The sequence below is a fragment of the Pygocentrus nattereri genome, chromosome 24 (genome assembly GCF_015220715.1).
Source record: "Pygocentrus nattereri isolate fPygNat1 chromosome 24, fPygNat1.pri, whole genome shotgun sequence".
NCBI lineage: Eukaryota > Metazoa > Chordata > Actinopteri > Characiformes > Serrasalmidae > Pygocentrus > Pygocentrus nattereri.
Window position 1 is genome coordinate 24,968,671 of NC_051234.1, and position 14,364 is coordinate 24,983,034.

At 40.5% G+C, this 14,364-nt stretch overlaps 1 protein-coding gene across 6 annotated transcripts in view; it reads right to left on the bottom strand.

Moving 5' to 3' along the window:
* Positions 1–10,636: 10,636 nt before the first annotated feature.
* The window catches only part of pde7a (phosphodiesterase 7A), a 51,790-nt gene continuing 48,062 nt past the window's right edge, over positions 10,637–14,364 (bottom strand). For all 6 annotated transcript variants that reach the window (XM_017716804.2, XM_017716798.2, XM_017716790.2 and 3 more), the window contains 2 exons: positions 13,140–13,220; positions 10,637–11,753 (listed from right to left, as the gene is read on the bottom strand). In XM_017716804.2, the coding sequence (XP_017572293.1) occupies positions 11,545–11,753; positions 13,140–13,220 (290 nt within the window). In that variant the 3' untranslated portion in view covers positions 10,637–11,544. The remainder of the gene's footprint in view (positions 11,754–13,139; positions 13,221–14,364) is intronic.

Genomic DNA, 14,364 nt, shown 5'->3' on the forward strand with positions numbered 1-14,364 from the left:
TACAGTATGAGCTAGACTGAAGTGAAGGAACACCAAGAAAAGCGGGTTAATGTTTTAATTAAGGGGGAAGGAATATGATTCATTTTGTAGTGCATTGATCCTAAAGTTATACCATAATTTTAATAATGCAGTGAATTCTGGGATATTTTGTTTTCCCTTCATTGTGTAGCTTGAGAATAAATAGTAAATGCAACCAACTGCGGGGTTACCTAACATCTCCATCTCTCTGATTATTGACTGTATGTCCAGTACCTACACAAATACAGTTTATATACATTTTTCCACATTGTCCAAAACAACATCTCAGAAGATCACAGCAGAATGCAGAACTGCTTATGTGCAGGTGTGAGGTGGGCAAATCTCTCTGTATGGAATTCAGTCCAAAGCTTTGAGATCAGTTCTCGATTCTCAAATGCTTGAAATCGAAGAATCAACTATTTTGGTGAATTGACAGACTTGCTAGTACTTGTTAGCAAAACAAGTTCCACAGTTCCACAGTCACAGTTCCAGTGCTAAACAAAAAAACATCATTTGGACGCCAAACATTTCAGCTGATCAACCACAAAGTCAAATTTTTTTCAAACCACCCTCATCCTACAACACCATTCAGTCTTCAATGTTTAGGCACTGGTTAGTATAAAGACTGACTTGCCACATAGCTTTTTTGATCATATATGTTACATCATTAAAGGCACAACACAGTACAGGTCAGTTTAATGCTGGAAATTCTCCTGCTGAATCATCTTCAGTCCTAAAGTAGAGAATAATCAGCACACTTAATCTGATTTAGTACTCAGTATCACCCACAACTGTTTCATCATCTCCACAGCTCCAGAGCTAAGTGGCAAACCTGACCCATCTCCATCTCCATGTTCATCTTCATCTCCACCTTTACACACATCCTCACCTTCATATACCTCTCCACCTTTACCTCCACGTCAAAGTAGTGCTCCACCTTCACATCAAAATACACCTTCACATCAAAAAACATCTCCACCTCTATATCAAAATACATCTGCACCTTCATCTCCATGTCAAAATACATCTCCACCTTCATATCGATATACCTCTCCATCTTTACCTCCACGTCAAAGTAGTGCTCCACCTTCACATCAAAATACACCTTCACATCAAAAAACATCTCCAACTCCATATCAAAATACATCTGCACCTTCATCTCCATGTCAAAATACATCTCCACCTTCATATCAATATACCTCTCGATCTTTACCTCCACGTCAAAGTAGTGCTCCACCTTCACATCAAAATACACCTTCACATCAAAAAACATCTCCATCTCCATATCAAAATACATCTGCAACTTCATCTCCATGTCAAAATACATCTCCACCTTCATATCGATATACCTCTCCATCTTTACCTCCATGTCAAAGTAGTGCACCACCTTCACATCAAAATATACCTTCACATCAAAAAACATCTCCACCTCCATATCAAAATACATCTGCACCTTCATCTCCATGTCAAAATACATCTCCACCTTCATATCGATATACCTCTCCATCTTTACCTCCACGTCAAAGTAGTGCTCCACCTTCACATCAAAATACACCACATCGAAATACACCACCACCTCCACATCAAAATATACCATCTCCATCTCAAAATAAACCACCGCCTACACCATTTTCTCGACCTCGAAATAAAGCATCACCTCCACCTCGAAATAAACCATCGCCTCCACCACCACCTCCACCACTACCTCCACCTCGAAATAAACCATCGCCTCCACCACCACCTCCACCCCGAGGTGAAAGCACCCGACGACAGCAGGCAAAGCATCCCAGGACAGCACGTGGACAGAAACCTAAACAGCCAGACGGGTGTGTGAGATTATAAATTCTGCTGAATGTCAGTGACGCTCCTTCTGCTCTGACCAAACTTGATAGCCATGTTTTCTTGTATAATCCAGTCCCAAGCAATAACACAGCAGCAAGCTTCAGCAACTACCAGATTCAGATTCATCCACAATTATTGCCATTTTTAATAAAGAAGAGGGAAAAGGGGGCTGTTTATCAGCTTGATTTCACACTGACAGAAATCAAACTTTACCAAAAGTGTAATAATTCTGGAGGAAAGTTTAGAATATAGACATAGGAGAGAACATTGATTAGTACATTATAGCTGTTTGTTGTTGATTTGTGTTATCAAATGTGCGTCTCTCTCTAAATAGTGATGTTATCTTGTATGTTACAGCTGTCCTAGTGATGACATCAAAACCAGTCAACTATTCATGGATGAGCTGAAGAGGAAGCTTGCCTCACTTAACAAAACATAACTATCAACATCACCAACCAGCTTCATTTGCTCCTTTGGGTACCCACAGGGTTATGTATCTTTGTAAAGAATGTGTACTTATGAACATGAATAAAAAAGCATGTATTCTTAAGCACGTAGCAAAAGTATTCAGACAACACAAAGGAATAACATTAGTACTTTGTTGCAAAGCTGTTGCTGCCAATTATAGCTTCAAGAAGACTGTAGTAAATGATTAGCTTTTTGCAGTCAAATTCGGCCCAATTCAAATTGTTCTCAGCAAACCATCTTCAGTACCCCAGTATTAGTCCATTTGACTCTCCGTTTCATAGTCCTCCATAAATTAATAATGGGATTCAAGTCAAGAGATTGGCTAGGCCCAAGCATCTTCAGTCTTGAAACCACTGTGCTGTTCTTGTGATTGTATGTGCTATCCTTCCTCCTTCACCCTTACAAAAAAGTTTTAAACTTAAGTAAACTTCAGGGATGGGGGAGTAACTAAGTATTGCGCTACTTTTTATGGCTAACTGCAAATTTTATAGCTAGAAGCTGTAGCTACTACAGTTGTATGAAATATGAAAATATTTGAAATATGAAAAATGTACAGATTTTTGTGTAGCTATAGCGAAAACCTTCGCTACAATTTCGCTACAGGCTTCAGGCAATCCGAGCAAAACCTGAACCACAGAACACAATCGTTCATTGGGCTGGTGGCCACTGTGCAAACCTGTCTGAGCTGCGGACAGTTTGAGCAAATGGGCACACACGGATCACCCCTTACTAGTAGGCTTAGCTCAGGGTCGCAACCCAAATGTTAAGACCAGCCATTTTGTAATTGCAACAATTGAACCCACCCTGGGAGCCACAATGTTTTATGTCTGTTTTACCATCTTGGCTATAAGTATGTCTCAGTATGTGTTGATGTCCTAGCATAGGCTAAAAATATAATATAAACGCAAACTCAGACTTACTTTGCTCTGCTTTAGCCTTTAGCTCAGCTATAGCCACTTTTCTCACATCTCAGGAAACTTCTCCACGAGTTTCTTGTAAAATGTCTCTTAATGTTCGACTTTTTACAAGGCTGAAGTCGCGTTTCCTCCTCCTCCAGCCTTAAATGGTGCCTGAGGCGCCAGATTGTACAGCCGCGCCATTTAAGGTGGAATGGGAAAATTCAAACGAATTCAAACGAAGATAAATTGTTATCTGCATTGCTGTGTGACCAGCAGTCTGCATGTCAGCCTTCAGCATTTAGCAAATCTAGTTCTGCTGTGGAGCCGAAATATATACTAAATAATACTAAAATGTGTGCTTTCACCCCAGTTAAGCTGATATATGTTCTTTTTGCTGACCAACCGTGTCCACAGAAGAAAGCTCTGAAGGTGTAAGTAACAGATTTCTAGGTGCAACACTTTGCTGTAGTAGACAGGCAACAGAGAAAATTCCATCACAGCAGCTCCATCTTGTAAAAGCATAGATTATCAGATGTGTGTGTCTCGCTCTCTAAATAGAAATATTGTCTTTCCGCATTCGGTCAAGCAGACCTCGGCCTGCAGAAAAAGTTATTAAGGAACTAAAGAGGAGGATCACTCCATATTACAAAATACAGCCTCCTTAACTCTGTCACTCCCTCACTTACCCACACTGTCATTCAGCATTGTTTAGCTACACTGTGTACAGATAATTGGCACTGAATAATACAAACTTCCAGTCATTACAATGTACTTGCCAAGAAATACACTCACTGGCCACTTTATGAGGTACACCTCTTCAATTGCTTGTTAACACAAACAGCTAATCAGCCAATCACATGGCCTCAACTCAATGCATTTAGTCATGTACATGTGGTCAAGACAACTTGCTGAAGCGCAGTCTGAGCATCAGAATGGGAAAGAAAGGTGATTTAAGTGACTTTGAACGTGGCGTGGTTGTTGGTGCCAGTCGGGCTGGTCTGAGTATTTCAGAAACTGCTGATCTACTGGGATTTTCACGCTCAACCATCTCTAGTGTTTACAGAGAACGGTCAGAAAAAGAGAAAATATCCAGTGAGTGGTCAGTTGTGTGGACGAAAATGCCTTGTTGATGTGAGAGGTCAGAGGAGAATGGGCAGACTGGTTCGGGATGATAGAAAGGCAACAGTAACTCAAATAACCAACCAAAATCTCTGAGAAATGTTTCCAGCACCTTGTTGAAAGTATGCCGTGAAGAATTAAGGCAGTTCTGGAGGCAAAAGGGGGTCCAACCTTTAACTAGCAAGTATTTTATTTTTTATTAACTAATAAAGTGGCTGGTGAGTGTATATCGCTGTTGTAAGAACAAAACCTTATATCTCCAGAATGATAACAATGATTTACAGGAGAAGGAAAAGACATGCTTTACTTTTAATGTAAATCTATAGAAACGGATTATATATTGAACATAGACGTTTAGAAACAAGTCATTTTGAATCCAGTCATCATTTTGGCCCAATTTACACTAAACATAAAGAGCAACAGGCATTTTCACATTTTGTCAAAAACTGAAAAAGTACATTTATGACACGAGGTTTCATTCCAACAGCAGCGATATGAAAGACTTCAGTATCATCCACTATTCTTTCGTAGACGCTCCCTTAAAGTCAACTGAATTGCTTGACTTTGACCACATGGTTTAAGAGCGTGTTATCTTTTCTTGACTTTTTTCTTTTTTAGTTTACTCTTCCAGAATGATTGTGTGATTATTATGATTTCTGACTTTGGTATAAAACAACTGTTTTTGACCTGAATAGAGAAACCTGAGACTCTCTCCTCAGTATGAGTATAGCTTACCTTCAGAAGATCTTGGACACCCTGAGGCCTCGTCAGCTGTTCTGATGTTCCTCTAGCACAGAGTTAGCTAAACGCTGCTCTAATATGGTTATGACATCATCTTCAGGTTTACTGCAAAGGTACAGTACAGGATTAATTCTTCAGTCAGGGGGGTAGAGGCTCGAGGCTGGTTGAGAGGTTAAACAGGACAAGTGCACACATCTGTACCCCAAATCTAAAGAAGCTGATGGAGCAGCGAACTGAAGCGAACACACTGAGTGTGAGGAGAAGAGCGAGACTGAGACTTCTCAGATCAACTAGACCAATCAGTTTTAATCCATTGTTTTACTTTAGTTTTTGTTGTTTTTTTCCTTTGTTTTACTCTAGCTTAGCATGCTTTATCATTTATTTTAAGCATTATAAAAACTGATTTTGTTGGAGCAGGTCTTTGAATAAATCTGAGAAAACAAAATACCTTTCTTGAACTCATGAATGGTAGTCATACATTTTACATCAAGCAGTGGAACTTTGTACCTCGTAAGGTGATCTCTCTTATTCCCAAAATCCCATTTAAGTTTGCCTAGGGGTAAAATAAACGGTGGCTTAAGTGGAACAACTAGTGCTAGCAAATCAAATCAAAATGTGGTCACCGCACAGGTGTCAGCCTCTAGAGAAACCTTATATATATACATGGCAACTAAACCTTGAGCCTTCAGTGAAATTAACGGTCAGTGTTATAGGATTAACCTACTATGCCTGTATGTTCACAAATCTAAAGTAAATAACACTATAAACTCATCTAAAGGCAGAGAAATTGTCCCTGATGGTGTGAGTGTGTAGAGGTGCCTTCCATCCATGATTTTCTTTGTTTGGCCTGATACCTCAAGAGTGAAGTAAGGCCATAAGGTGCCATTCCAGTTATATGTCACCAGAGGGAAGTAGAGATCAGTGTGTAATGGGACTGCACAATAGAGAACACTGCCTGCACTGAGACCGGCAAGCCCACCTGGCACAATGAACAGTGGTCAATGTAGTAGATTAAAATTTTCAAAAATGCTGTTTACTCACTAGAAATTGTAGAAGCAAATTTGGCCCCTCTTGCCTCTAATTTCCATTTTTATAATTCATAATTTTACATAATAAATGTGTATTCATTGCAGACAATAGTTGCTATGTATGGTTTGGGATGTTGTGCATCCATAGAAATTAAAACATTACGTTCAGCTATTACAGTTTTAGAAGTATGACTCATCAAAAAAAAGTTCCTTTGACACGACTTGCCCCCAGGCTGAGCACTGAACACAGGGAGAGGGAAAATAATCTATCCATAAAAAGAAGCAAATAAAATAACTCCAGTTATTCTAGTTCATATTAACCCAAATATCATTTTGAAAGGTAGGATGGTCGTGTTATGTAATTTATAGATATAAGTTAAGTGATACTTTTTTGATCCCACAACCGGGGAAATTCCACCTCCGCATTTAACCCATCCGTGAAGTGAGACACCACAAACACACTAGTGAACACACACACTAGGGGGCAGTGAGCATACTTGCCCGGAGCGGTGGGCAGCCCTATCCACGGCGCCCAAGGAGCAGTTGGGGGTTAGGTGTCTTGCTCAGTCATGGACTGTCGGCCCTGGGAATCGAACCGGCAACTTTCCGGTTACAGGTCCAGATCCCTAACCTCCAGCCCACAACTGCCCCAAATATGATTACAAAAGAACAGTCATTCTTGCTCTGTCCAGTTCTCAGGGACAAAATGCCATTACTTTTAGCCAACTCGAATGCAAGCTCCATGCACTTCAAGAGAGTTAGCCCATGAGCCCGGTTAGCAACCCTGCTGAAAAAAGACCATTAGAACCATTAGGACCATTAGGATTCAAATGTGTCAGTCCCAGAATGCCAGTTAAGCCATTAGAGTTCTATAAACTGTGATATCAACCCTTTACAAAAACACTAAGTCATTAGTCACTATTACAGAAAGGATAGTTCCTGTCCTAAAATCTGATTGGCTGGCTGAGCCATGTGCAAAAACCATTGTAAAATCTATAACATAGGCACACCTATGACCACCTAGCAGCAACTGTATTGTGTATTACTACTCCATGGCACAGAAAAAACCCTTGTGCTGTTAAATGAATAGTCCTTGACTCCCATGATGCTCACATGGACCACCAAGTATATTTATGAAGTAAGAGCCTGTTTTTTTTGTTTTAACTGAGGGGCTGGCAACTTATTTTCTTAACTAGAACTATGCTGGTCAGCTAGCCAACAGCCTAAACAACTCCATCATTAATATCACAGATTAGAGCCAAACAGTGCATCATTTATCCAGTCTGGATGTGTCTGTGACCCAGATTACTATTTCTTAGGTATATTTCGCACAGTTCAGCTGCAGGATCCAGTATTTAAATTCCTACAATGTAGGGAGCAGGGAGACATTTGAGATTCACCCCAGCACGAGAAGAGGGGCGTCACTGGATTGGTGCTCTATAAGACTTGGTGGTAAATTGGTGACCAATTTTTTTGCATTAAACAGTGCCATCACATGCCTATTGTTATATGAAAAATGTTAAAACTTATGAAAAAATGGTATTTTAATCACATTTCATGTTTACTGCCATTTTATAAAAGCAATATGTCACTTGATGCCACACGTTACTGCGATTTTATCACAGGGAAAGGAGTTTTAGGGACCATTCCTGGGATAAAATCGGAGTAACGCACAGCCTCTCATGGCTTATTGCTTTAGTGGACAACAAGACCCAACCGAAACATTTAATAATTTCACTCTTAAAAATGATGGTTCTTCAAAGGTTCTTTAGTAAAGAAAATGGCTCTATGTAGAACCATGAATACTCAACGAACCTTTTGCATAAATTACAGGTTCTTTGCATCATGAAAGAGTTCTTTAGATGGATGGAGAACATGCAATAGATGGCTCTATATAGAAAAGTTTCTAAAAGGGCTCTTTTACTGTTACGATGTTAAGCTTGTAATAACAGAAGAACCCTTTTTGGTGCTATAACTTGGGAATTATAATGAATCCAGGTTCTGCTTAAGGAATGTTTTCAGTCACAGGTAAGTGTGACTAGCTGGGCAATGAGTTACATCAACAGGTCTGTTAACTGTAGCAATTACAAAATCTGTGTACACACATTATATTTCCAAAAGTATTAGCTCGTCTACCTTCACATGCATATGAACTTGAGTGAGATCCCATTCCTAATCCATAGGGTTTAATATGATGTCGGCCCACCCTTTGCAGCTATAACAGCTTCAACTCTTCTGGGAAGGCTTTCCACAAGGTTTAGGAGTGTTTATGGGAATTTTTGACCATTCTTTCAGAAGCGCATTTGTGAGGTCAGACACAATTGTTGGATGAGAAGGCCTGGCTCACAGTCTCCACTCTAATTCATCCCAAAGGTGGTCTATCGGGTTGAGGTGCAGGCCAGTCAAGTTCTTCCACACCAAACTCGCTCATTCATGTCTTTATGGAGCTTGCTTTGTGCACTGGTGCACAGTCATGTTGGAACAGACAGGAGCCGTTTTCAAACAAAACTGCCACAAAACTGGCAGCATGAAATTGACGCATTAAGAGATCCTTTCACTGGAACTAAGGGGCCGAACCCAATTCCTGAAAAACAACCCCACACCATAATCCCCCCTCCACCAAACTTTACACTTGGCACAATGCAGTCAGACAAGTACTGTTCTCCAGGCAACCGCCAAACCCAGACTCATCCATCGGATTGTCAGGCGGAGAAGCGTGATTTGTCACTCCAGAGAACACATCTCCACTGCTCTAGAGTCCAGTGGCGGCACTTTACACCACTGCATTCGAAGCTTTGCATTGCGCTTGGTGATGTTAGGCTTGGATGCAGCTGCTCAGCCATGGAAACCCATTCCATGAAGCTCTACGCTGTTCTTGAGCTGATCTGAAGGCCAAATGAAGTTTAGAGGTCTGTAGCGATCGACTGCAGAAAGTTGACAACCTCTTTGCACTAAGTGCTCAAGCATCCACAGATTCTGCTGTCATTTTATGTGGCCCATCACTTTGTAGCTGAGTTGCTGTCGTTCCCAATCGCTTCCACAATTCTCAGCTCCTGAGAGTGACCCATTCTTTCACTAATGTTTGTAGAAGCAGTCTGCAGGCCTAGGTGCTTGGTTTTATACACCTGTGGCCCTGGAAGTGATTGAAACACCTGAATTCAATTATGAGTATGTGTGAGTGAATACTTTTGGAAATATAGTGCATCTGTGAACTGGATTTAAGGCCTGGCAAATGGTGGCCAATTTGTATGTGATTAGCTTAGAAAATGCCAGTCTTGGAAATGAGCACTTCAAGACATTATTGGCTGAGGGCAGAAGAACCATGCTCTTAAACATGTGAGCAAAGTGAATGTGACTAACTATGACTACCACCATCCACAGGGGGCGACACTGAATGAAAGCATCTCTAAACAAACCACAAGGTAACGGAATCGTGTCGTCCAATAACTGAAACATTGTGTCAATTTTTATTCATCAAAAATGCAACTGAAACGAGCACGTATCAAAAAGTCTGTACGACAAAAGCCTTTACAAAATGGCTTGACACTGAAGTCTTCTCCCCAAAATGGCTGTTACAACAAATTGTAAACAGTTTTGAATCAACAGTCTTACAGCACTTACAACAGAAAATACAAATCAGCTAAAATAAAAAAAAAGCACCTGCTCTCTTTCGAACCTGAAAGAGGAGCACAAAAACACAACTGCGCCATCTGTACAGAGTAAAAAAATATACACAATACGCAAAACAAAAACAATGGAATGTTCAATGTTAAAAATCAAAATCAACTTATCCTCCATATATTTAAAAAAAAAAAAGAATCTTTTTGTTTGTTTTTTCCTTGCATGACAAAAGGCAAAGGGCTGGACAATGCATTAAACAGATGTGATGCACTTCAATGAAAAATACAAGCTGGTTTGGTCACTTAGCTTTGTGCATAGTTTTAAGGCATCATTTTTAGCAGTCTTCTGGAGAGAGAGAGAGAGAGAGAGAGAGAGAGAGAGAGAGAGCGAGCGAGAGCGCGAGAGAGAGAGAGAGAGAGAGAGAGAGAGAGAGAGAGAGAGAGAGAGAGAGAGAGAGAGAGAGAGAGCGCGATTGTGGTTGAGAGCGAGAGAGAGAGAGAGCGCATGATTGTGGTTGAGAGCGCGAGAGAGAGAGAGCACGAGAGAGAGAACGATTGTGGTTGAGAGTGAGAGAGACAGCAAGAGAGAGAGCGCGAGCGAGAGCAATTGTGGTTGAGAGACATTCTGAAAGGGAGTCTATATACTTTTACAAAATGATAAGGAAGGGGTCAGCTACCTATGAAAGGCACCTTTTAGCTTCCTCATTCACTCCCAGCTGATAGATAAGCAGGTTGGCAAGACCCTGAGCGAATTTCATGGAGATTCTGGTCAGCTACATGTCCCGTGTCAGGATGCTTGTTCCAGGGTTAGGAGGGTCGTCCCATTGTGGTGTGTGAGTTGGGGGGTTTGGGGGGCGGGGGGGATGACATGGGGCAGGGAGGGAAGCCGGTCCCTGGTCCTTTCAGTAGCTGCATGTCCGAGTGGCACCTTCTATGTTTAATCTGGAGTGCAGGGAGAGGATACACAACGGAGCACAAAATGGCATTTCGTATGGCATCTGGCGTGTGTCAGACTGACTGAGGTGCAGTCCAATTGTTTGTGTTTTTTTGTTTGTTTGTTGTTTTTTTTTTGTTCAGTACATCAGCAGTAGGACAACAGTTCAAAAACATGTAAAAGTGGTTCTTCACATCTGTGCTTAAAGGCAAAAAAATCACAGAACCAACATGATTCATTTATAACAATGACAACAAAAAAAGACATCTGTAAACAGTCTTTATAGAGGCAGCAAAATGACTGGGCTCTTCACATTTGTCTTTTTTTTTCAGTTGTGTACACAAGGAAGAAGATTCATTTGCAAAAAAGGAAAAAAAAAACAGACACACTCACGTGCACACACACAAACGCGCACACACCATCTCTGGGTGCAGTCATTAAAAAAAGAAAACAACTCATGAATACTCTTGGTGTTTACATCTCACTTGTGGAGCAATTCAAATGGGATGAAAATGGCACTTTTAACCCAACAAGAGGGGATCCTTCCTCTTTAGCACGTTTTCCAGTCTCTAGCTAAATGGCCAAGTTCAGTTTTCTTATCCGTAATGCTCCCTCAAAAAAAAGTTAAATAAATAAAAATACAATGACAAAAAAAAAAAAAAGAAAAGAAAAAAAAAAATGCAGCAGTAGCCGAATGAGGTATCCATGTATTGCTCTATGTCAAGGGGAAAACAAGGGGTTAAAATTAAATAAATTAAATAAATCAGTGGTTAGTTTAAGATGGGAGGCGAGCAACTCATATGTGGCTTAAGTTACTGGGATGGGCGGGGGCTGTAGGAGTGTTCCTGTCCCCGCAGCGTGTGAGTGAGGGGGTGTCAGGATTGCGGGCTTCCCTGAGGTAAGGCTCTGGAGCTGGCCTCTTGCTCGCTCTCCAGCTCCTCAGAGCTGCCCGACGCTTCGGGCTGCATGGCGTTCCAGCTGGCTTTGTTCAGGCACAGGTGGCCCAGCATGGTCTGAGAGAGCCGCGTGTCTGAGAAACGAGCCCACTCGGCAAACAGAGGCTCCACCACATAGGTCATGAAACCTGGAAAGAGAGATGATACGACTTACTGAGAGTGCTGGAGCTTAAAAGGAACATATGGGTGATTCCACTGAACTAGTTCAAACGGTTCCACTATTAAATATCCAAGACAGATATGATACCTTAGATATTACTAGGATTACGTTATGATTAAACCCAAGGCATTAATTAAGATAGTAACAAGCTAAATATATACAAAATCATCATGTATAAGGTGCTTTTTCATAGGGAGAAGGTTTTTAAGTTCTGCTCAAAATTACCTGAAATTCTAAAAACACACACTTCCCAAATATTTGATTAAATTTATGTTATGACTTTTGTTAGTGACAAAATGTTCAGTCATTTGTTTTAATAAAATAAATATAATTAAGGTGGGGTCACTCAAAGAAAAAGGATTTTAATGTACAGTCCAAGCCAGTTAAAAGTCTGTTGAACTCTGACTTTGTTTTGTTGATTTTCCAAGCAAAAATGTCCACACATCTTCTACAGAGAACACACTTTGTACACTTTTTTGTATTTGCTGAATTTAAGGTGCTGAAAGAAAAACTCTCTGCCCATAAAAACGGACTAACATTAGCAAAAAGACTCAATTTGGTTCATTTAAAATAACCACATGTGAAAACAATTCTAACATTTGGCAGCTGCATTAGCCTTGTAGCTCCAGTGCAAAAATAAAGAAGCAAATTTCATGGAGCTCTTCAGGGTGACTTCCTGTAAATAAAGTCTGAAACCGTCATTTCAATCTGCTGCCATACACCCTAATAAAAGTACAGGTACTGAGTGAAAGCTGTGATTATCTTTGCATTGAGTGTCAGTTGTTGTCTTTTAACTCATGTTCTTTTGACACTGTTTTCACTTAGTACTTTTAGCTCTTTGTTGATAAGATCCTTGGAACTCATGCAAGTCTTGATTCTGAAACACTTAGAGTATATAGCCATAACAAACATGACAGCCAGAGCTGGGTTAAACTGTGATAAGATCCCCCTTTATTATTATTGCTGTGTCTCTCAGCCAGTCAGAGAACGGTCTGTGCCATCTGACAATTGCAGGGCTGGAGGTTTTAGATTGTTGGTGTAGGCGCCAACAGCTTGATAAACAGGCCAGTAAAGTGGATTAATCGGATCACAGAAGATATATTCAGTGTCCCCTCCTGATACCTGAAATGTGAAGGACAATAACACAGCATCTCCTTGCCTTGTTAAGACCTATCTTTATCATCTAGACTGTCTGCGGTTTGTCGCTGCAAAGAACTAAACCTTGGTGGAAGAGTTGGCTCCTGCATTTTGTCAACATTCTTGAGTTCACCAAGTGAAAACACTGCCAAGAGCACTGCATTCGTCTTGAATGCGTGAGAGTGAACACCAGTAGTCCAGGAAACCAGAAGCTTACCAATCTGAACATCGGCTATCGAGTTAGTCTCGCTGTCACACAGTGGGCTGACTTCAAGTTTGTGCTTCTTCTCAATGTCTCCTAAACATTTGGAGTGAAAGGATAAAAGTTGTCACATTATCACATTTGCAAAAAAAACTGGTAGCACTGGCTGGTCAGACTTTGATGGTCCCTTTAATTTTGTCCACTGTGGCTCACATGTTCAACTAGCCAAAAGCTAGGGTTAGCATGAGAATTAGCATGAGAGTTCGAGCTAGGTTTATATTTATATTCTGAGTTAAAGTTTAAGGTTAGGGCTAGAGTGATCAGTTTAGGATTAGTGACATGTTAAATTTAATATACAATGTATTTAACTTAAATGTTTAAAAAAAGGTGAGCAGCAACAGCTGAGCACCAAAATAAAGTGTTACCTCAAGCTGTCAAAGTTAGTAAGTTCATAAGAAATTATGAAAATCCAAGGAAACAGTAAAATCTAAAAAAAAAAAAAAAAAAAAAAAAAAAAAGTTTGTATGATAGTAAAACCAAAATATGATAAAACAGGTTAAGAACTGCCATTCTGACATATTGGATAACTGTGTGGGCGTGGCTAATGATCAGTGTGAATGGCACTTGCCTGTCCAACACTTCTAGCCAGCTCTGCTGCTCAAACAGAACTAATTCTGTTATCTGCTAATTCTGTTCATTATTTAGTGCTTTTATATGATGCTAACTGGATGAAAAAAGTCACAAACAGGCAATACAGACGAAGGAAGGAAGGAAGCAAGCAACGGACAACATTGGTGTGTGGATAAAGGAATGAACGGAAAATGAATTTGAAATAAGTTTTTAAATGCTAACACATTTTCCTAGTTTGACCCTTCAAATCACTTCAATCTACACAGTGCTTGCTGAAGACGAGCAGTCAATTAACAAAAGCAGTAGCAAAGTGAAAAGCTCCAGTTCCCCTCGAGAGCCTCCCTGAGCTGTGTGAACAAGAGCGAGAGATTACGATCACTGAGAGGTGGAACCACTGACTGTATGTCTGCTATATGACTATATAACTGCTCAGTGAAACATGCAGCCACTGCTGCTCTCTCTGAACTTCGGTGATGAAAAAACTGTTCAGGCTCAGGAAATCTTGAGGCTTTACTGATCAGGTTCATGTGAACCCCCGTGTTCAGATGTTAAATGTTATTGATGTAACAAACACAATAAATACAGTGGGGCAAAAAAGTATTTAGTCAGC